A 24,570-nucleotide genomic window follows, 5' to 3' on the forward strand; every position below is an offset into this window, starting at 1 on the left:
AATATTCTGCCTGGGATTTAGGCCAACATAATACAACATATAAGAAATCACTTTGGGATTTTGAATCATCCATTCTGAAAATAAATTTGTAGTAGAAATAATACCAGCTTATTCCCAGAAATTTTCCAACAATAACAACGAAAATAGATTGAAACTTCAACCTCTGATTTTTCACATTGGGTCTTTCTCTATGTATTCTTTTCATTTCTTAAAGTAGGTTCCATTACTAGCATAAAGTATAACACTTGTTTTAATCCTACAGTAATTAAAATTCCCTTTCTGTAGTTCACTTTTTGACTGAATTGTTCTGATTTTTCTTAAAGAAAAAATACATCTTATGAATTGTTGCAAGTATTTTTTTTTTACTTTGCATGTTTTCAGGTTTAAGTAGATTTCCAGTCTCCAGATGACCTGGTTGTTTACACAATGACAGGTTGTTGAGACTGACAAGTTGGCATTGTACTTCCTATAACATTTTGTCTTCATAATTAAATGTACCCCCTCCACATTACAGGTTTATTATATGTTACAAATATCACAACCTAATAAAAGAGAGAAGAGGGAAATTAAATTATTTTCCATAATAAAATTATACTGTACAACAGATGAATTTTTATATGTTGTCCGATCTTCCTTTTCTCCCCATTTTGCTGCACACATGGTTCTAGGCTTGCTTTCCAGCTGAAAGTGGAACACCTCAGCATTTTCTTTGACACCAGTATAGATGAATAGGTCAGCTGTCTTGAAAAACCATAATATGTGCAGTGATATTGTGACTGGTTGTTATAAACAGTTTATAGTCGACATTTATTACTCTTCCACCTACTTCAACAAAAAATTGCCTCCAAAAACTCAACTCTGTTAATGGATGATGGCTCGCCATTACTGAAGACATTCAGAAGGTAGACCACAGGCAATTCTCAAAGGGTAGTCCAAGTGTATTTCAAGAAACTAGCATCAAAGAATGTCCAGTCCACTTCGAAATGTTAACACACCAATGAATGTATTTTCAAGAAACATATTTTGGTTAAAAAAAGAACGCATCTTGAGAAAACAATCTTCGAACTACAGTGTCTAAACAAGTCTTTTGTAACCTTACAGAAGTGTCCGTCCCAAACATTAAGATGTGGGTTTGGGGGTGTTTTGTGGGCTTGTGTTTTAAGAGAAGTGGCGGTACACAAGTGTGGTCCACTTTTTGAAAACTTTCTGTCATCCCACTTTTTCTATCCTTCCCAGAGTGATTCCATAGCAAGTGAAAAGAGCCCCTTTGCCCATGGAGATTGAGGCGCTTCCTAGTGGACAGGCAGCCTCTTCAGCATTCTCTCATCCCACAGGAACTTTTGCACCCCACCCCCAGAGTACAGGGCTGCCAGTAACTTTTTTTTAATGCTAAAGTTAGTAAAGATGGTCTTAGGGATGACCAACCCATTTAATTAAGGTAAGCATTTTTTGTTGTCTAGATTCACTAAACGTATTAAAAAAAGCCTAAAGAATATGTTTACAGCATTATGTGGTGTATATTATTAACTAATATTTGTGTGTGCTCATTCCTGTAGCCTAATTTATCATTTAAGTGTTTTCTAGATTTCCTGTTTGTGTGTGTGTCCTACCCCTCATCTTTCCTCAGAGGATTTGAACTGCCTTGCCAATATACAGAAATATAAAAAGAATGAGCCAGAGAGTTGAGAGAGTTTTGGTGAAGGTGGGGAAATAATGAAGCCAGAGGTTAGATTAAGTGCACAAAAATACATACTGTTGAGTTACACATTTGTTAAAGATGGGATGCAAACTCTGCCCCTCAGCTTTAGAACCACCAAGACAAAAGAGATTTAAATAAAATGTCACTCATGTTTCCAATCAATGAATTATAGTACTGTAACATTTATAGTTAGAATATATTAGTGCTTTTCTCTGAAATGTTCAAGTATGATAGATCTATCAAAATGTAAAAGCAACTAAGAATTTGCTGTTTAGATCATTTATGACTAAGTTTTCACAGTTATCAAATTAGCACAGAAAGTTTTGCTGTTGTTGGTTTGGTTGTTTATTTGCTTGGGTTTTATTCTCCATTCTAAATTCTGAAACAGTTTAAATCAGGAAGAATATGACTCCCCCCCCCCCCGCCCCCACCCAAGTTCAAGTTCAACCCAAGATTAGTGACTTGGAAAGAAAAAATTAAATGAGTTTATTTTCTTCTGAGCAACTAACTGAAAATTCCTTGGAACAATTTTAATGAGAGAGATTAAAATAGATGTGTTTCTGTACATAGCTGTTCCTAGCAGCTGTGTACTTATTTCAACCAAATTATTCGTTTCTTATTGCCAAAATGATTATGCCGTGTTTTACTCTGTGTGTATAATTACATGTAATTTTTTTTTAATTTCTCACTGAATGAAAGCTGTAGAATGACTCAGAAGCTTTAAAGAACCAGTAATGTTTTCCAAAAATAAAACCCAACATTTTAGATCATACCAACATCTGAACTGTTTCTTGGTTTATGAATTTACAGATATAATTAGAATATTTTTAGATTAGAAAGAGCTAATAAAACTAGTGTAAAAGACTTATGGAATGATTGTTTTTTGCTAAATATTATTTTGTCCTTCTCTTCTCAGTGATAATGGTACTTGTTAAATGTAAGCTTATTTCCTTAATAAAACTTGGCATTTTGGTTATGTGCCCTTTGATATAAGACTAACAAAAATACTAGGTAAATTCTTTTTTAAAACCTCAACTCAAAAGAATCTATGGTAGAAAATAAAATAATAAAAATATATAATAAGAAAATAAGATCAATAATTAAGAAGTAGATGGTAATAACTTTTAGGCACATAGTTTGGATCTAGTTGATACCTAAGTAGTAATTTTAAAATATAATTTATCCTCCTGGGCAGTTCTAGAGATTTGTAAGTTATGAGTAAGATATGTAATTATCAGGGTAATTTAGAAGGCAGATGACTGAGTTGAGGAAGGTTGTATTTCTGTCATTGGATTAAGTTTATTGGAATAAAAAGAATACATTGAGTTCCTTTCACTTTATGTAACAGTTGTGTTATTCACATTAGAAAATGTAGGAATAAATATTGTTTATTAATAATTAACACATACTATCTTTAAGTAACTTAACTGGTACTACTTATTAATATAAGGTCTTTGTCCCCCTCCTTCCAGATCAGAGATTCTACACTGCCTGCATATAAGGACTTCTGTAAAAATCTACCATTCCCTACATATTTTCCTGATGGAGATGAAGAAGAACTACCAGAAGATTTGTATGATGAAAATGTGTGTCAGCCTAGTGCACCTTCTATTATATTCTCCTAACCTCCGTGGACATGGCAGGAACCTCCTGTATTTTATGAGCTTTGATGAGCCAGAGCAATATATAACCAGGAAATATATTTTCCTTTCGTAACCACAGTACCACACTTGTCATCTTTGTCAAGGGCATAAATACATCATTCCATCCCCCAAACTAAATTTTGTTTTAAAAAAATTACCACATTAAATAAATCAGGTAAATAGACTGGATATGCCAGATGTCGATGGACCGGCCGTTTGCATACGAGCAAAGTCTTTTGTAATTTGTGAGCTTCATCCTTTTTACTACGTATTCTAAAGTTATCTTAAGATGCTTATGAATTCAGCCTCTTTTGTTAAAGATATTTCTGTCTTTCTGAAGGGGTAGATGTGGAACAGTGGCAAACTTACACTTTCAGGGTAAACTTGAAACTTACACTTTCTAAACAGAGAAAGGAAGTAAGATTTTTATTTAAATTATATTTTAATCATTTTTCCTTGCTTTCCCAGAAGGATTTGAAGTGGCCTGGGGTTGTACATTCAACAAACTTATGAATCACCTATTTTTAAAAATATTAATGTCCCCTGGGTTTTTTCATTGTATGAAATTAAAACGTGTTTGCTAATGGCTACATTATGTCAAATAATCAAGCTTAACAATGCAAGTATAAGCAGTCCTTATTGAACTACTGGATTTCCTCTGAACCCAGATTCCTGAGGACCCACAGGATCTAACTTTTAACTCAGGATGTTTTCTGAGACTTGATTCATACAGCAACCCAAGAGACATTAATCATACTGCTAGATCACCATATAATTTCCTAATAACTAATGGATTTGTATTTGAAAGGTCCAACAGTATTTTTTTTTTTTGCTGATATTTCATTTCTCTCATTTTTTATTTCAAGTCCAAATATAGTCACATCTTTTTTAAAATTTCCATTATTCTTCACCTAATCCCAGTAAGATTTGTTGCAATTGACAGAAAATCCATACAATAAAATAGTTGGGGCACCTGGGTGGCTGAGTTGGTTAAGCATCCAACTCTTGGTTTCAGCTCAGGTCATGATCTGGTTCATGGTTCAAGCCCTGCATCAGCCACTTGGGCTTTCTCTCTCTTTCTCTCTCTCTCTCTCTCTCTCTCCCTCTCCCTCTCCCTCCCCCCACCTCCAGCTCATGTGTGTGCGTGCGTGCTGTCTCAAAATGAATAAAAATAAATAGAAAATAAAAGAGTAAGTGAGGGAAAAACACCTAGGATAACATAAATCAGTATTCAGTGGGGAGTTGGGAAAGAATGGTAACGGTATGATACAGATGAGCAGACTATGACATGCAAAATCATTGGACTCAGTTTGACTCTGAGCTGCCTGGATACCAAAATAAAACAGCATTGATCTTGTTACATATTACTCTTTAATCATGAGTTCCTCAAGAGGAATTGTTTTAAACTGGAGTAAGTCTTGGTCACCATACCATTTTTTATTCAAAAAATAACTTACCAAACTGGAAATTCCTGGACTTGTTAAAAGATTATCTCAAACATATTCAAGGGTAAAATATTAGACACATTCTTGTCAGATCAAACAAGGATAGATAATCTTTACTACTGCTGTTCAACAGTGTTCTTGGAACACTTTGTCAGTACAGTTACTTTGTCAGTACAGTTACTAAAACAAGAAAAAGTAATGATATAAATATTAGGAAGTGAGAAGATTGTAAGAAATATCTGCCTGTAAGACAATCAACTGACAAGTCATTAGAAACAACGAAGGAGGGCGCCTGGGTGGCTTAGTCAGTCCGACTTCAGTTCGGGTCATGATCTCACAGTCCGTGAGTTCGAGCCCCATGTCGGGCTCTGTGCTGATAGCTCAGAGCCTGAAGACTGCTTCGGATTCTGTGTCTCCCTCACTCTCTGCCCCTCCCCTGCTCAGTCTCAAAAATAAATAAAAACATTAAAAAAAAAAAAAAACGAAGGCAGTTCAGCAAGGTGACTGTAAAGATTAATATATAAACATAGCAATATTGAGAAATTTTATGGGGTGGGGGGAAATGGCTACTATTCCAATAGCAATTTTTTTTAAAGCTTACCTAGGAAAAAGCCTTACAAATGTGCTGGAGTCTTATTGGAGAAGTTAAAACTTTATTGAAGGACATAAAAGAAGACAAATAATGGAGGGGATTATCATGGTTATGAATGGGGAGACTTAATATTGTAAAGAATTCAATCCTATTTTTAAAATCTCAACAGGTTTTACCATAGAACTGTTCAAACAGACTCTAAAATGGATGTGAATGTTCATTCAAAAATAGCGAGCACATGAAATCATAACTATTAGGTATGTCCCCATACTATGCTTACTTACGCTTTACTTTGAAATTCGGCATACTGTATGTCTTAACTACTTTAGTTGCATTTGATCAAAAGATTTTAATGAACTTAGAGATGCATGAAATTTGCTGATAAACCAATGGGAAGCAGCTGTTACCTTGCAAGACAAATGAACAATTATTGCTGGGAAAACATAAAAACCTTGTTTCCATATAAAGCATCTGCAGAGGTGAAGAGAAAGGAATCCTAGCGTCTGAAGATAACCAGGTGGACAGGAGAGCAAGGAGCCATTCAGCAGTCATTTGCCCAGGACATACAGTGTTTTGAAGAAGGCAGGGAGCCCTTTGCACTAGAAAGCCGGCCCTAGACCCACCACCATTTGTCTGTAGAGTCTTTAGTCTTTGGGTCTGCATTTGAGTTTAAAGGAGAAAATTTCTGATCACCTTTTAGGGTCATGAGTGTGAACCCTACCTTCTAGAGTCCAGGAGCAAAGCATCCACTTACACCCCCCCACCTTCGTACACCTCCTACTCCCCACTGCCAGGGCCTTGCAGCAATCAAAGAGGATCTGGGGCCCATTCCTGCGAACTTTTTCAGTAGCCCAGAAGTAACCCAAGATGTGTTCTACTGACCCAGGTGGTAAGGAGGAAGCCTTCTCTACAGCTATGGAATACATAAGCCAGGGTCTGCCTGGTCCAACACTAAGGAAGACAGGGAATTTGCTAAGAACCGTGGGTCACTTTATGGCTACAGTGCCTATCATCAAATGTTCAGCTCGAGGAAAATGGAACTTAGCCTATTATGGATAAGCACATGGTCTGGACACTGCTCACCTCACTGTGTGGAGTCCAGGCAATAAGGGGCCGCCGCCTCCACAGTAACGGCCACTGCTCAGGTGCGGAGGCAGTTCGGTTCTCAGCGCAGAGCGCACTCGCTCCTAATTTGAGCTTGAACTTGATTTCCTATTTTAGATTTGTTTTGGGAACTTTTTATAACTAACTTTCATTCAAATTAGACATTGGTTCCAGCCTTTGTTGGTACTAGCTATTAGTTATAAGATCAGTAAGCGCCGAATCTTATAAAATTGGGAGGCCTGGGGAAGTCCAGCCGGTCAAGCATATCCACTTTAAGAGTTACACTGGGCACTGGTTGTCCTTCCCTCCAGGGCCCTCACCTTACTGGAGTAGCTGAAGCTGAAACGTTAATGCTGATTAATCTCGTCTCCACAGTGGGCCCTGGCATGGGGTGAAAAGTGGACGGTGACAAGCTGTCACAAGCACTAAAATGTCAATGAAAGCGCTTCTTACCCACAGCAGATGTAAGGATATAATTTGCAAGGAGATTAAGTTTTTCAAAGTCAATAAATTGTGCTTTCAGTAACCTTTAAGGCCGAGATACAGACCTGCTTTTCAGCTTTTCACAAGGGACGGAATAGAAGGATGACTTTTACAGCTTATTTCCAAAGGTGAATTTGTGAATGGAATCTGAGTGCATCTGAGAATATAGGATGAAATACATACACAACTATGGGGTTTGGGTTGGCGGGGGGGGGGGGGGGGTGTTTTTAGTGTGAAGCATTATGACACACGCTAGTTAAAGCAGCCATTCAGGGTTCCTGATACTACAGGAGAAGTTCCACCAGCCTGTGTAAGAGCACTGTTTTATGCTCAGCAACATCTGTTTGAGTAATCCAAAGAATGTCTATTTGAGAAAAAAATACATATGTCAAAATGAGAGCCTCTCCTTTTTGCAGCGAGACCGGACCTTGGTCCTAAGTCACTGCCCACAGAGAACGGTGTCAGCCGCACCACGGTAAGACCCACTGCGGGAGAAAGAGCAGCGTTTGGATTGCAGACGCAATCTGGCCTTGTGTTCGGGCCTCTGGGCCGGATGTTCACGTGAATGCCTTTCTTTAAGTGTCTGTATCACTCCTCCTCCTTGTCAGAGTGGAAATACACCACCACAGCTGCTGGTGCCGTCCCGCCTTGCAACATGGTCTAGCCTCCCGTGTGAGGTCTTCCAGCAGCACTCTGTTGTTTGCTTTTCCGTGGCTGGTTTCTTTCTCTTGTTATTACTCTAAAAATGCCCACTACTGCCTGTGTCTCCTGAGGTCGGTACTTCGAAGCTCTCCCCTCCTCTTGCAGGAAGGATGGCAGGGAGAATGGACTTCAACTGCTTATCTCGTTTTTATAAATAGTTTTGCAGTGGAGCCCTTTAGTGACGAGGAAGGGCATGTTGCGGATTTCAGTCTTGCTGAGCCAAAAGAGGGCATTTAAATACAGACAGACAGAGGTAGGTCACTGTGCTGTGAGGCCCCCTTGGGCAAACGTCTCCAGGAGCTTTATAATCAGATGTGTCACTTTGGGGCTACCTGTTTTCTAGATGGGAAGCAATTCTTCACTTGACTAATGATGGATAAAGTTTCTTCCGCCTTCGGGAATTTTCTACCAAGTTGACTCTTGTAACAATCCACATTTCTCCTTCAGTTTCCAGCTTTACTGCTGTATGAGCTGTAATACCTCATCTGCCAGCTTCCAGTAATAATTGCTGGCAGAGCAGGTGGGAGCTTGGCCCCAGAAATGGCAGTGGTCTCTCCAAGCGTGCCTCACAAAACAAATGCTGCCCGCTGTCCAGATTCTGCCTCTAGCAACTGCCTAGGACTCCCTGAAATAAGAGGACCCAATTAAAGTGTCATCATCTCCTCCAGAAAATAGCCAGAGTCCTGAGTGCAGGTTGCCAGCCTCCATTTCATCATTTTGTTTTCTGCTTTTAAATGTTTCCACAGAACTTACAGAAGCCCACCTCACGCATTGCTTTTCACTCTTTTTTAGACTAATGAGGTGACCTGTTCAGGTTAGACAAGCCAAATTAATTTCGACGAATGCAACCCATAACACCATAAAAGCAAATAAATGATTTTACCTCAGCTGGCTAAAACATCTTCTTGGCATGGGAGGCACAGAGTTGTTCTCTCCTGCCATTTGACTGGAAGAGTGAAAGTGACAGTTGTGCCCTTGATCCTCCAAAAGTGGACTTCATATAAGCACCAGAGTATGTGTTAGGGCATCTAGAAAGTTCATTGTTTTGGTTTAAAAAAAAATTTTTTTTAATCATAAAGCATCTTTTTTAAAAAAAAAATTTTTTTAATGTTCATTTTTGAGAGAGAGGGAGTGTGAGTGGGGAGAGGCAGAGAGAGAGGGAGACACAGACTCCGAAGCAGGCTCCAGGCTCTGAGCTGTCAGCACAGAGCCCGAGGTGGGGCTCAAATTCGAGAACCATGACATCATGACTTGACCTAAAGTTGGACACTCAACCGACTGAGCCACCCAGACGCCCCTAGAAAGTTCATTGTTTTTAAAGAAAAAGGATAAGATGCCAAGTTGTGGCGGTGCCTCAAATCTGCCTTGAGAAGGAACTAACCAAATACTCCATCACAGAGGTCCTGACAAAGATGCAAGGATGACTGTGTAAAAGGGACTGTGTCAGAAGGAACAATAATAAATGCCTCTCTTGGGCAGCCAACATCCATTTCCTCATCTAAAATGGCGTGATAAAGCAAAGATGCATCAGAGCCTTGGCTGGCAGTCCCTCTTGTTCTGCGAAGTGCAGAAACACTCAAGTGTGGAGTGCCTCGTGGAGGAGCACTGGGCCTGGAAGAAGGGCGCCCTTCCCCTCCGCCAGCAGAGCGTTTCACAAGCTGCTAGTAACAGCCAGCCCGCCGCCAAAATATCTATGAATGAGAACCAAGGCGACAGGATCCACAGAGGAAAATGCATGTTGAGGAAAACATGAATCAAAACTGAGGAAGTAAGCAAAGGAGAAAGAAAAGTAATAAAAAGGAAGGAAACAGGAAAAGATGTTCCATAACAACTCGAACCTTTTTCTACCTGTACAATTACAACAGGGAGTATCTCTTCCCTGCTTGCATGGTTCACTCCTCTAGCCAGTAACTGATAAGCACAGCTCTACCATGGGGGAAAAGGTTGTGATTTAATGATCCAAAGCCCTTTGTTCAACTCCACCTCCCATAAAAAGAGAGGCTAAAAGTGCTGTGGCCCAGGAGCCCTTGAGCTGCCCACCCAAACAACTGGACCCCTGGAAGAGAGCTCCTCAGGCACAGGTAATTCTCACAGTGGGTTACAAAGGCCGGTCTTACCTTCACCTAACACAATGCTCCTTATCCCTGACTGCATGTTAGAACCACACAGGGGGCTTTGAGAACCCCAGTCCAATGTTCTTAGACTCTGTGGGGCTCAGCCCCAGGCACCAGTATTTTTTAAAGCTCTCCAGTACCAGTGTACAAAGTTCAGAACCATTGGCCTAAAATAACATGATGTATAGGGGGGCAAGTCATTTGTGGTACCCAGGCCAGTTATTTGGGAGCCATTCACATCAGAGAAATATTTATGAAAATGTAATAACAGGGATGTTTTATATGTGTGTTGCTTTATATTTCAAGGTGTTTTTATGTTCTTATGAGAGTACCGCCCTGGGAAAATGCTTTAACATCTTGCAAGAATATATATACATGTTAGATATCATCCATCTTGTATGACTGAGAAAATAAGCAGACTGAGAAGTCTAGGACTTGGTTAGGGCCTCACTAAACAAGTGCCTGGCAGAGCTTGTGCTAAGATCAGGTTCCCGATTTCCCTGTACCCTTCCACACCACAAACTGAGATTCATGACTTTCTTTAAAGAGAATCTAATATATTGATATAGTTGGTTTCCTCTGTTGTGAGCTGTGATTTAGCCTTATACACATATGTATTGAATTGTTTCAGAAATGTGTGACTTTAGTACCTCACCTCTGATTAAAAAAAAAAAAATCACAAGTGAAACAAGCTGTCAATCTTAGCTTGTCTGAATTTTTCAGTTTATTATTTTTGTTGCCAATATTTTCTACTTTGTTTATTTCACTTGTCCTGCACCTGTGGCAAGTATCAAAAGCTCTGAAAAAGTTACTGAGAGGAAATATTGAAAATGGAGAGAATTTTATGCATAAACATACTTTCTTTTTCTGCAAATTGGGATAGATCAAGACTCTCTTCCATTTTCATGGCTGAGAGCTTTAGAACAACTCCAGAGAAGCTGATGTGGAGATGGAGGGTGTTGGATGTAGGGTGAAGTTACACCAGCAGATTCCTAGGGGTTGACATATTAATCAGTGAATCCTCCCTCTTGGGCCACATCTGGACCCCTTCCCTTTATGCCTTGAAGGTTAGCAGTCAGAACTATAAGACATTTATTGAACGCTCACTGAGCGTCAGATGTTTTACATGGTCTCTTGTTTAATCCTCAACCACCCTGCCAGGTAACTGTTATCACCTCTACTATATACATGAGGAAATTGAGATTCAAAGATTATGTAGCATTTCCAAGTCAAATACCTAGTGAATGGCTGAGCTGGGACAAGAACTGAAGGTCACCTCTGGACTCCAAGTCATGCATTCTGGACAGAGCCCCAGCTTCCAGGCACCTGAGTTTCCTAAACATCTGATGGAAATCACTGAGTTAGCCCTCTTTTCCACTGTGGGGAGAGAGGAGCCCTGTGCCTGTTTGCTGTACCTGTAGATAGAATTTAGACAACTTCTCTGTGGGGTAGTTTCTACCATGGAAGTCAGTGTGAGAGGATGAGCTGGGCATGAGTGTGGGGGTCTCTTGCGACCAGACCGTGGAACTTTGGTGGAGGCCCCTCCTATTTAGAATGGAGTGAAACTGCTCCACTGGCAAGGCTTTCTTCACCATCCTCAAAGGGAAAAAAGATTGAGGGTTTGGGGAGGATGAGACCTTCTGCCCTTTCACTCCAGGTACAGGTCAAGACAATCATATTACCCTCTCAGCTAGCTCCAAAATGATTGTTTGGAACTGAGCAAAGGTCTTAAGCTTGACTAATAGATATTGATTGGACCTGCAAGTAGCTCCAGGCAGTAAAACAGTACGAGACCTAAAAAAAAAAAAAAAATCCTGAGTTTTCAGAATATCAAAGAGGTCAGACCAACTAAAACTGCTGAATCAACTTAAAAAAAAAAAAAGGCATTGATTCAAAATTTAATTGAACAGAGAACTCTCACAGCTTTTATACACAATATCCCAATTTTCTCTCCATCTCATGGGTAGTAAGGTGCATAGGACCCATCTTAATGGGTGGACAGGCCTAGGAAAAATATCTGTGGATATTGATAGGATTTATCCTATTTATTTCATAAGTTGGGTTGACCTAATTAATCAAACACAGAAGGTCAAGGATCTGGCAGGTTTTAAAATGTTCCCATGGGGTGCCTGGCTGGCTCAGTCAATCGAGTATCTGACTCTTGTTCTGAGGGTCGGGAGTTTAAGCCTCACACTGGGCATGGAGCCTACTTTAAAAAAAAGAAAAGAAAAAAATGTTCTAGTGATCCTTTTCTTTCACCATCAGGTGGGAAAGTATCTGAACTTTTAAGATGGTGATGCTCCCCTGCCATGGAAATCCCACTGTTTGCTCTTTGCTGGTCTCTGTGTGGAATTATTTGTCTGGCCAAGGTAGGGGTCCTCCTTGTCACTTCCTGGGCTCTTGGTTTGCTGAGTCTGTGTTGAACCAGAGTTAGTTTCCTGTTCTCACTGAAATGATAAAGAGACATTCAGAGAATCCACCAAAGGAGTAAATAAAGATTGGGAGAAGGTCACTATGGATCAATCACCCAGTTTGATCTTTATGAAGACTAAAAAAGGAATAAGATTTTTTAAACTTAAAAATAAACTATTTCACATCATAAAAGCAATATTTGTTTACTGCACAGATTTGGAAAATGAGAAAAACACTTCATGATCCTATCTTGCAGTTACTAAGACTGTTGACCTCTTCTAGAACTTCCATGCCTATATATGTGCATGTTTGTATAATAAATAGGATGACTGTGCCTGCTCTTTGATAGTCTTTTTTTTTTCAGTTGATAATATATCTTTTTGTGTGATTAAAATTTGGGGTTTTTGTGGTTTTGAACTTCTTTTTTTTCCCCCTTGCAATTGGAAACCAGGCTGTGATGGACATCTGTATAGCTAAATCTTTGTGGCCATCAATAATTATTTTCTTAAGTAAATTACTAGAAGCAAAATCACTGGTTCAGTTGATGTATAATACTAAATTGCCTCTGAGAAAGATTGTTCCAGGTTAAATGTGTTCAAAATATCCTCTGTTTACTTACAACAAAAATAGCTGGTCTGTCACTTCCTGACGTGAGGTGTGTTTAAGCATCTTCCTCAAGCAGTTGCCCTAGTATTTCTCCCCTGGTTCCAGCTGGGGGGTTGCTTTTATCCTTTCCTTTCCCAAGTTCCAGATGGTTCAGTTCCCAAGTATCCTTTATTTCACTTTTCTCCCTCCACCCCTAAAGATTTATCTCCTTAGTGAGACATGCAAGGTCTCTCAATACCAACTTGGGATTTCCAGAATCTCTAGGAAGACGTCATGCCCAGATGATGTTAGTAGGCCATTGCATGGAAAGCAGAAAGGAAAGCAAAAGCATATATCACTTCCACTTCTGATACTGGATGGGTCCAAGTATCTCCATCAGAGCCCCAGGAAGAATGTTCCATTGCACAGCAAGGGAGGAAGGAGGCTGGCTTCACTGGGTCTGCTGGTGGAAGATGGTGTTCGAACTGGCAGTATTGGAATGGTACTAACACTGGACAACCATCACTGATGTCTCTCCAGTAAACCACGTCTGTGAGGCCAAAGAGGGCAAGTGTCGTCATGAGCCCTACTGCTAGGACATTGTCCACATTGCGTACACAGGGGGCTGCATGATACATTTTCTCAGGGATTAATGTTAGAAAGATCTGTTTTGTCCAGTCAAAAAGAGGACTATTCCTTGAATCGGGGAAAGGAAGGTTGTATCTTTAATGTGCCTCTACCTTGACCTCACGCAAAGAAGAGTAAGGTGAACTGACTATTCTTAGCCTAGTTTCTAGGACGATTATCTCTCTTCACCCCATCTTTCCTATCCAAGTTGCATGGCAATTAATATTTAGTTGTATACTTTTAGGTATACGCAGTCCTACTCCATCTGTGTCTCTTAGGGGAAGTCGTAACACCTTTTCAAAAGAAGGAAAGAAGAGGATTTCATGAAAGAAGAGGAGCCAAGATGGCGGAACAGCATCGAAGTTTTTTGTTTCCCTCACGTCCATGAAATACAGCCAGACCAACACTAAACCATCCTACACACCTAGAAAACTGATTGGAGGATTAACACAACAATTTGCACAACCTGAACCACAGAATTCAGCAGGTACACAGCGTGGAGGAGTGAACTTGGGGAACAAGAAGCCGCAGAGGGCAGGGAGGTGCTTTTGTGGGCGGAGAGAGGACGGAGACTGCAGGGGGGGGGGGTGGAATACAGGAAAAGCACCCCCTGCACACACAAAAAACAGCTGGACAGAAAGTGGAAAATTGGAAACAGCTGCAGAGACTAAACTAAAAAGGGAGAAAGGAGAAAGCAGAGGGTCTAAATTCCGTTAAGACTGTAAACAAGAGGAGTGCAAAGGCTACAACTCTGCAGCTCGATACCTGGCGATGCTCTGGTGGGAAGGGCAAATACCCAGGAGCAGAGTGGGGTCCGGGAGGTTCTTGGGCTACACGGGGAAAAGTGGTTCCACTGCTGGAAGGACATTTGGTAGAGACTATGAGGCATTCTGGTCCCAGCAGACCCCAGAGAATGGCCACAATACTGCTGCTTGAACAAAGTCGTTAAGGGTGAAGTCTGGTGTCAGATGTGTGTTGTGGTTTTCCATAATCCCTGAAAAGCTGCTGCTACACTATCTCAACTCTTCTGGGGCGGCCTGGCACTTGGCCGTCGTCTCAGGGCACCGGCAGCAGCAGGGTCCAGCAAGCGTTCCTGGGTGTAGCCAACATTCGGCCCTTGCTCATTTGGCCACTGCTCGGTGAGACCCTCCCGCAGAGGGGCGGAAGGGGTTAAAGCCACAGTCCTTCAGAAGAAAGGGGCCGGGGAAAACAGCTGCATCTGAGACAAAACTCAAGAGAGAGGTACTGCCTGGGGCCTGGTCAAGGACAGTGAAAAAGGAGGGAATAGAGGAGAGCTGAAGACAGAGGACCAGTGCACAATTGCTGATCTGGGAGAACAGAGTTTCGATCCTAGAGACTGGCTAGCTGGGTGATGCCATTTTCAATGCTCCCACGCATGCGCATAGGCACCTACAAGCACCACAACAATCCACCCCAGTAGGTTAGCAGCGCCATCTAGTGGAAAACGGAGCCATTACACTGACCCTGCCCAACTGGGCCAACCTCGCTCTTCAAAATCACAAGTCTCACAGCCTACATAGTTTATGGACTATAAAGTGCTACATACTCTGACTTCTAGGGGAAAACAAGGTAATTTCAGTGCCATTTCAATCTGTTAGCAGGTCCATCTTTTCAATTTTCCTACTTTTTTTTCACCTTTACACTACTTTTCTTTTTCTTGAATACAGAAAGAGAAAAAATTCATTTATTTTCAATTTTTATTGAAAATATTTTTCTTTAAATTTTTACTATATTTTCTACTTCTGTGTAAATTTTATCAACTTCTATTTGACTTCCATCATTTTATTTTAGTCTACTACAGTGTATTTACCTTTTCAAATTTTCAAACGATTTCTTTTTCTTTTTTCTCTTTTTCATTTCCTTTCTTTTTCTTGAATGCAGAAAGAGAAAAACTTCATTTTTACTTTCAATCCTATTAAAAATATTTTTCTTTAATTTTTTCTTACTAATTTTTTTGCTTTTATGTGAATTTTCTCAAATTCTATTTTACTTCCATCATTTTATTTTAGTCTACTACACTGCATTCACTTTTTCAAATTTTCAAAAGATTTACGTTTTGTTTTGTTTTTTTCTTTTATTTTTAAAAAAAAAAATTTTTTTCAATGTTTTTTATTTATTTTTGGGACAGAGAGAGACAGAGCATGAACAGGGGAGGGGCAGAGAGAGAGGGAGACACAGAATCGGAAACAGGCTCCAGGCTCTGAGCCATCAGCCCAGAGCCCGACGCGGGGCTCGAACTCACGGACCGCGAGATCGTGACCTGGCTGAAGTCGGACGCTTAACCGACTGCGCCACCCAGGCGCCCCAAGATTTACGTTTTTTTACATTCCTCTTTTTTCTCTTTTTCATTTCTTCTCTTGAATAGAGAAAAAAATTCATTTTTACTTTTATTAAAAATATTTTTCTGAATTTTTTTCTACTACATTCTTTACTTTTGTGTACATTTTTTCAAACTCTATTTTACTCCCATCATCTTTTAGTCTATTTCAGTGTATTCATTTTTTTTAAATTCTGATTTCCTTACCCCACCCCTTCCATTTTTTTCTCTAATCTGTAAACCCACTTTCAACACCCAGACTAAAACACACCTAGGACCTAGCATGATTTCTTCAATTTGTGTGTGTACTTGTGTTTTTAAGTATTTAATTTTCATTTTTTTAATTTTAATTTCATAATTTTAATTTTTGTACCTCATTAATTCCTTTTCTCCCTTCAAAATGACAAAACGAAGGAATTCGCCCCAAAAGAGAGAGCACGAAGAAAAGACAGCCAGGGATTCAACCAACACAGTTACAAGCAAGATGTCTGAACCAGAATCTAGAATCACAATAATAAGAACACTAGCTGGAGTTGAAAACAGATTAGAATCTCTTTCTGTGGAGATAAAAGAAGTAAAAAATAGAATTAAATAAAAAAAATGCTATACCTGAGCTGCAATCACAGATGGATGCCGTGGCGGCAAGGATGGATGAGGCAGAACAGAGAATCAATGATGTAGAGGACAAACTTATAGAGAATAATGAAGCAGAAAAAAAGAGGGAGATTAAGGCAAAAGAGCATGATTTAAGAATTAGAGAAATCAGTGACTCATTAAAAAGGAAGAACATCAGAATCATAGGGGTCCCAGAGGAGGAAGAGAGAGAAATAGGGGTAGAAGGGTTATGTGAGCAAATCATAGCGGAAAACTTTCCTAACCCGGGGAAAGACAGACATCAAAATCCAGGAAGCACAAAGGACCCCCATTAGATTCAACAAAAACCGACCATCAACAAGGCATATCATAGTCAAATTCACAAAATACTCAGGCAAGGAGAGAATCATGAAAGCAGCAAGGGAAAAAACTCCTTAGCCTACAAGGGAAGACAGATCAGGCTTGCAGCAGACCTGTCCACAGAAGCTTGGCCGGCCAGAAGGGAGTGGCGGGACATATTCAGTGTGCTGAATCAGAAAAATATGCAGCCAAGAATTCTTTGTCCAGCAAGGCTGTCATTCAAAACAGGAAACATAAAAAGTTTCCTAAACAACAAGTAAAGGAGTTTGTGACCACTAAACCAGCCCTGCAAGAAATTTTAAGGGGGACTCCCTGAGGGGAGAAAAGATGGAAAAATTTATATTATAGATAGATATAGATATAGATATAGATATAGATATAGATATAGATATAGATATAGATATAATGTCAAAAGCAACAAAGATTAGAAAGGACCAGAGAACACCACCAGAAACTCCAATTCTACAAGCATCATTACAGCAATAAATTCCTATCTTTCAGTACTCACTCTAACCGTCAATGGACTCAATGCTCCAATCAAGGACATAGGGTAAAAGAATGGATAAGAAAACAAGATCCATTTAGATGCTGTTTACAAGAGACCCACTTCAGACATAAAGACACCTTCAGATTGAAAATAAGGGGATGGAGAACCATCTATCATGCTAATGGTCAACAAAAGAAAGCTGGAGTAGCCATACTTATATCAGACAATCTAGACTTTAAAATAAGGACTGTATCAGGAGATGCAGAAGGGCATTATATCATAATCAAGGGATCTATCCACCAAGAAGACCTAACAATTGTAAACATTTAGGTGCCAAATGTGCAAGCACCCAAATATATAAATCAATTAATCACAAACATAAAGAAGCTCATCGATAGTAATACCATAATAGTAAGAGACTTCAACACCCCACTCACAACAATGGATAGATCATCTAATCAAAAAAATCCACAGGGAAACAATGGCTTGGAATGACACACTGGTCCAGATGGACTTAACAGATCTATTCAGAACATTTCACCCTGAAACCGCAGAGTATATATTCTTCTCCAGTGCACATGGAACGTTCTCCAGAATAGACCATATACTGGGACACAAATCAGCCCTAAATAAGTACAAAGAGATCGAGATCATACCGTGCATATTTTCAGACCACAACGCTATGAAACTCAAAATCAACCACAAGAACAAATTTGGAAAGGTAACAAATACTTGGAGACTGAAGAATATCCTACTAAAGAATGAATAGGCCACCCAAGCAGTTAAAGAGGAAATTAAAAAGTATATGGAAGTCAATGAAAATGATAACACCACAACGCAAAACTTCTGGGATGCAGCAAAGGCAGTCATAAGAGGAAAGTATATAGCAATCCAGGCCTTCCTAAAGAAGGAAGAAAGATCTCAGACACACCACCTAACCTTATGCCTTAAGGAGCTGGAAAAAGAACAGCAAATAAAATCCAAAACCAGCAGAAGACAGGCAATAATAAAGATTAGAGCAGAAATTAATGCTATCAAAACCAAAAAACAAAAAACAAAAAAACAGTGGAACAGATCAATGAAACAAGAAGCTGGTGCTTTGAAAGAATTAACAAAATTTATAAACCACTAGCCAGTTTGATCAAAAAGGAAAGGACCCAAATAAATATAATCAAGAATGAAAGAGAAGAGATCACAACCAACACAGCAGAAATAAGAATAATAAGAGAATATTATGAGCAATTATATGCCAATAAAAAGGGCAATCTGGACGAAATGGACAAATTCCTAGAAACATATACACTACCAAAAGTGAAACAGGAAGAAAGAGAAAACTTGACCAGACCCATAACCAGTATGGAAATTGAATTAGTAATCAAAAATCTGCCAAAAACAACAGTCCAGGGCCGGATGGTTTCCAGGGGAATTCTACCAAATATTTAAGGAAGAGTTAACACCTATTCTCTTGAAACTGTTCCAAAAAATAGAAATGGAAGGAAAACTTCCAAACTCTTTCTATGAAGCCAGGATTACCTTGATCCAAAACCAGACAGAGACCCCACTAAAAAGGAGAACTATAGACCAATCTCCCTGATGAACATGGATGCAAAAATCCTCAACAAGATATTAGCCAACCGGATCCAACAATACATTACAAAAATTATTCACCACGACCAAGTGGGATTTATACCTGGGATGCAGGGCTAGTTCAATATCTGCAAAACAATTAACGTGATTCATCACATCAATAAAAGAAAGGACGAGAACCATAGGATCCTCTCAATAGATGCAGAGAAAGCATTTGACGAAATACAGCATCCTTTCTTGATAAAAACCCTCAAGAAAGCAGGGACAGAAGAGTGTACCTCGAGATCATAAAAGCCATATATGAACGACCAAATGCTAATATCATTCTCAATGGGGAAAAACTGAGAGCTTCCCCCCAAGGTCAGGAACAAGACAGGGTTGTCCACTCTCATCACTGTGATTCAACATAGTACTGGAAGTCTTAGCCTCTGCAATCAGACAACACAAAGAAATAAAAGGCATTCCAAATCCTCCAGGAGGAGGTCAAACTTTCACTCTTCACAAATGACATGACACTCTATATGGAAAACCCAAAAGATTCCACCAAAAAACTGCTAGAACTGATTCATGAATTCAGCAAAGTTGCAGGAAATAAAATCAACGCACAGAAATTGGTTTCATTCCTATACACCACCAATGAAGCAACAGACAAAGAAATCAAGGAATCGATCCCATTTACAGTTGCACCAAAAACCATAAAGTACCTAGGAATAAATCTAACCAAAGAGGTTAAAATCTATACAATGAAAAGTATAGAAATAAAATCTATACAATGAAAAGTATAGAAAGCTCATGAAAGAAATTGAAGAAGACATAAAAAACTGGAAAAAGATTCCATGCTCAAGGATAGGTAGAACAAACATTGTTAAAATGTCGATACTACCCAAAGCAATCTACATATTCAATACAATCCCTATCAAAATAACACCAGCATTCTTCACAGAGCTAGAACAAATAATCCTAAAATTTGTATGGAACCAGGAAAGACCGTGAATAGCCCAAGCAATCTTGAAAAAGAAAACCAAAGCAGGAGGCATCACAATCCCAGACTTCTAGCTGTATTACAAAGCTGTAATCAAGACAGTATGGTACTGGCACAAGAACAGACACTCAGATCAATGGAACAGAATAGAGAACCCAGAAATGGACCCACAAGTGTATGGCCAACTCATCTTTGACAAAGCAAGAAAGAATATTCAATGGAATAAAGACAGTCTCTTCAGCAAGTGGTGCTGGGAAAACTGGACAGCGACATGCAGAAGAATGAACCTGGACCACTTTCTTACACCATACAGAAAAATAAACTCAAAATGCGTGAAAAACCTAAATGTAAGATAGGAAGCCATCACAATCCTTGAGGAAAAGGCAGGCAAAAACCTCTTTGATCTTGGCTGCAACTTCTTACTGAACACATCTCCGGAGGCAAGGGAAACAAAAGCAAAAATGAACTACTGGGACCTCATCAAAATAAAAAGCTCTGCACAGCGAAGGAAACAATCAGCAAAACTAAAAGGCAACTGACATAATGAGAGACGATATTTGCAAATGACATATCAGATAAATGGTTAGTATCCAAGATCTATAAAGAACTTACCAAACTCAACACCCAAAACACAAAGATTCCAGTGAAGAAATGGGCAAAAGTCATGAATAGACACTTCTCCAAAGAAGACATCCAGATGGCCAACTGACACATGAGAAAATGCTCAATATCATTCATCATCAGGGAAATACAAATCAAAACCACAATGAGATACCACCTCACACCTGTCAGAATGGCTAACATTAATAAGCCAGGCAACAACAGATGTTGGCGAGGATGTGGAGAAAGAGGATCTCTTTGCATTGTTGGTGGGAATGCAAGCTGGTGCAGCCACTCTGGAAAACAGTATGGAGGTTCCTCAAAAAACTAAAAATAGAACTACCCTATGGCCCAGCAATTGCACTACTAGGCATTTATCCACGGGATACAGGTGTCCTGTTTTGAAGGGACACATGCACCCCCATGTTTATAGCAGCTCTATTGACAATAGCCAAAGTATGGAAAAAGCCCAAATGTCCATCGATGGATGAATGGGTAAAGAAGATGTGGTGTATATATACAATGGAGTATTACTCGGCAATCAAAAAGAATGAAATCTTGCCATTTGCAACTGCGTGGATGGAACTGGAGGGTATTATGTTAAGTGAAATTAGTCAGAGAAAGACAAAAATCATATGACTTCACTCATATGAGGACTTTAAGAGACAAAATAGATGAACATAAGGGAAGGGAAACAAAAAGAATATAAAAACAGGGAAGGGGAGAAAACAGAAGAGACTCATAAATATGGAGAACAATCTGAGGGTTACTGGAGGGGTTGTGGGAGGGAAATGGGTAAGGGGCACCAAGGAATCTACTCCTGAAAGCATTGTTGCACTATATGCTAACTAATTTGGATGTAAATTTAAAAAAATAAAAAATAAAACAAGTTAAAATAAAAACAAAAGAAAAAAAAAGAGGATTTCATGAGAGGCTAATTTGAAACTGAATTGTGAGTCTCAAATTCCATTCTGATTTACCTAAATACTGGAAAGAATTTTCTGCCTTCCATTTATCCAGGACTAGATGGAGAAAATAAATGTTCATTAAATTCTTGTGCGCTGAAGACTTAAGTGTGGGAGTTAGGAAAACACTTGATGTATTTTTTCCCAAAAATCTGTGGGAAGGAGAGAAGGAGAGGTGGAAGGAAAGAGGAGGGAAGAAGTCAAGAAGGTGGTATAAATAAGTTACGGCCTGGGGACATCAGTTTAAACCACAGAGGGAGCTAAAGCCTACAGTCACTGCAGCACAGTGAACATAATGCTTGCATCTGGGGCTCAGGGTTAGTCTGACAGAGCGACAGGATCCGGGCCACACCCAGGAGTTTTCAGCCTCCTGAAAGGTGCTGAGAAGCTAATAAACCCTAAAGAAATTTGCCGAGAACTTTTCAGCCCCCTACACTGTAACTGCCAGAGGTGTCCAAAGATCTTAATTGCTTATTGCAGAGCCCAGAAAGCAGAGGCCATTGGAAGTCCCTGCCCTTCCCAGACAGTTTTGTCCCTTGGAACAGGATGTAAAGAGTGGCGATCTCAGGAAAAGTTTACAGATTTTAAGTTATTTTTTTTAATGGTCAAAAAAATTGTCAAATATACCCCCTGGACTTTTTCTGCCCCCTGTGCTTTTATTTGGCAAATGTGCCATTTCCCCAGGCTGTAAGTTAACACGTTATGAATTAGTCAGATAGCATTTTATTGACGCTCATCAACAGAACACATTAGTAATTTTCCAGCCAGCACTTTACCACCTGCTGTATTAAGCAGCGTTTCCTATTACTTACCTAAATCCACTGTCTTCAAGCTACAGGAAGCTGCACTGAGTCAAGATTTTTGAAATTAGATAGACAAGTTCATGATCATTCCGTTCCCACTTCATTAGGCATTAACCCTATAGCCCCTTAGTCTTCTGTGGACTCCCAGGGGGAGGAGCTGTGGTTTCTTTTTTTTTTTTTTTAATATGAAATTTATTGTCTAATTGGTTTCCACACAATACCCAGTGCTCATCCCAACAGGTGCCCTCCTCAATACCCATCACACACCCTCCCCTCCTTCCCACCCCCATCAACCCTCAGTTTGTTCTCAGTTTTTAAGAGTCTCTTATGCTTTGGCTCTCTCCCTCTCTAACCTCTTTTTTTTTTTTCTTCTTCCCCTCCCCCATGGTGTTGTGTTAAGTTTCTCAGGATCCACATAAGAGTGAAACCATATGGTATCTCTCTTTCTCTGTATGACTTATTTCACTTAGCATCACACTCTCCAGTTCCATCCATATTGTTACAAAAGGCCATATTTCATTCTTTCTCATTGCCACGTAGTATTCCGTTGTGTATATAAACCACAATTTCTTTATCCATTCATCAGTTTATGGACATTTTGGCTCTTTCCATAATTTGGCTATTGTTGAAAGTGCTGCTATAAACATTGGGGTACACGTGCCCCTATGCATCAGCACTCCTGTACCCCTTGGGTAAATTCCTAGCAGTGCTATTGCTGGGCCATAGGGTAGGTCTATTTTTAATTTTTTGAGGAACCTCCACACTGCTTTCCAGAGTGGCTGCACCAGTTTGCATTCCCACCGACAGTGCAAGAGGGTTCCCGTTTCTCCACATCCTCTCCAGCATCTATAGTCTCCTGATTTGTTCATTTTAACCACTCTGACTGGCGTGAGGTAATATCTGAGTGTGGTTTTGATTTGTATTTCCCTGATGAGGAGCGACGTTGAGCATCTTTTCATGTGCCTGTTAGCCATCTGGATGTCTTCTTTAGAGGAGTGCCTATTCATGTTTTCTGCCCATTTCTTCACTGGATTATTTGTTTTTCGGGTGTGGAGTTTGGTGAGCTCTTTATAGATTTTGGATACTAGTCCTTTGTCTGATATGTCATTTGCAAATATCTTTTCCCATTCCATTGGTTACCTTTCAGTTTTGTTTATTGTTTCCTTTGCCGTGCAGAAGCTTTTTATCTTCATGAGGTCCCGATAGTTCACTTTTGCTTTTAATTCCCTTGCCTTTGGGGATGTGTCAAGTAAGAAATTGCTACGGCTGAGGTCAGAGAGGTCTTTTCCTGTTTTCTCCTCTAGGGTTTTGATGGTTTCCTGTCTCACATTCAGGTCCTTTATCCATTTTGAGTTTATTTTTGTGAATGGTGTGAGAAAGTGGTCTACTTTCATCCTTCTGCATGTTGCTGTCCAGTTCTCCCAGCACCATTTGTTAAAGAAACTGTCTTTTTCCACTGGATATTCTTTCCTGCTTTGTCAAAGATTAGTTAACCATACATTTGCGGGTCTAGTTCTGGGGTTTCTATTCTATTCCATTGGTCTATGTGTCTGTTTTTGTGCCAACACCATGCTGTCTTGATGATTACAGCTTTGTAGTAGAGGCTAGAGTCTGGGATTGTGATGCCTCCTGCTTTGGTCTTCTTCTTCAAAATTACTTTGGCTATTCAGGACCTTTTGTGGTTCCATAGGAGCTATGGTTTCTTCATTCTGTGTCCCCAGGGCTGGCAGTGTCTCACAGGTGACATGGGAGGGCCTCTGAAAGGCCCTATATAAGAAGGGAATGAAAGGACCATATTGAAGCCTTTGTTTTTCCTTCTACTCATTTAACTTTATTTGCTCCTCTGGTCTGGCTTCCCCTCTGTGTCCCCATGTCTAGCACAGTGCCTGGCAGGTGACAAGTAGAACCTTCAAAAGTCTTATTTGGTCAATGAATGAAATTAGCATACTGAAGAGTCTTCTCTCTCTCTAAAGAGTCTTTACATGTTCTTGGTTATGTTATTTGCTTTTCTCTTGGTTGAGTCTAGCACCATAGTGACATACTTATAAATGTTTAAAATCCTTTGAGAATCACACAGACCAATAGCACATCTGTGTACCTGATGCTTGTAGAAAATGTGTTCATTATAAATGTTACTGGTCAGATTAAAACTTCAATAAATAGAGAGCAGACTTGCTCATGATGAAAAGACCACATATCATAAAATTGTCTGTTATTTCTAAATTGGTTTGTAGGTCCAATATAGTGGGTTTTTTTGTTTTTTGTTTTTTTGAGACAGGGAGAGAGCATGAGTGAGGGAGAGAGAGGCAGAATCTTGAGCAGGCTTAATGCTTAGTGCAGAGCCTGATGCTGGGCTCTATCTCATGACCCTGGGATCATGACCTGAGCCGATATCAAGAGTTGGAAGCTCAACTGACTGAGCCACCCAGGTGCCCCAGTCCAATACAG

The 24,570-nt window shown here is 39.8% G+C and overlaps 1 protein-coding gene and 1 long non-coding RNA gene across 3 annotated transcripts in view; one reads left to right on the forward strand and one right to left on the reverse strand.

Moving 5' to 3' along the window:
- MRPL3 (mitochondrial ribosomal protein L3) overlaps positions 1–3,531 on the forward strand; it is a 51,213-nt gene extending 47,682 nt beyond the window's left edge. Inside the window, exon 10 of one of the 2 annotated variants that reach the window (XM_027061848.2) lies at positions 3,150–3,423. In XM_027061848.2, coding sequence (XP_026917649.1) covers positions 3,150–3,200 — 51 coding nt within the window. In that variant the 3' untranslated portion in view covers positions 3,201–3,423. Of the gene's footprint in view, positions 1–3,149 lie in introns of both variants that reach the window. The other variant, XM_015068453.3, reaches the window with a different exon arrangement.
- LOC113599971 (uncharacterized) overlaps positions 1–24,570 on the reverse strand; it is an 83,868-nt gene that overhangs the window by 20,551 nt on the left and 38,747 nt on the right. The gene's annotated exons all lie outside the window — the stretch shown is intronic.

This window comes from Acinonyx jubatus, chromosome C2 (assembly GCF_027475565.1).
Source record: "Acinonyx jubatus isolate Ajub_Pintada_27869175 chromosome C2, VMU_Ajub_asm_v1.0, whole genome shotgun sequence".
NCBI classification, from domain to species: Eukaryota; Metazoa; Chordata; class Mammalia; order Carnivora; family Felidae; genus Acinonyx; species Acinonyx jubatus.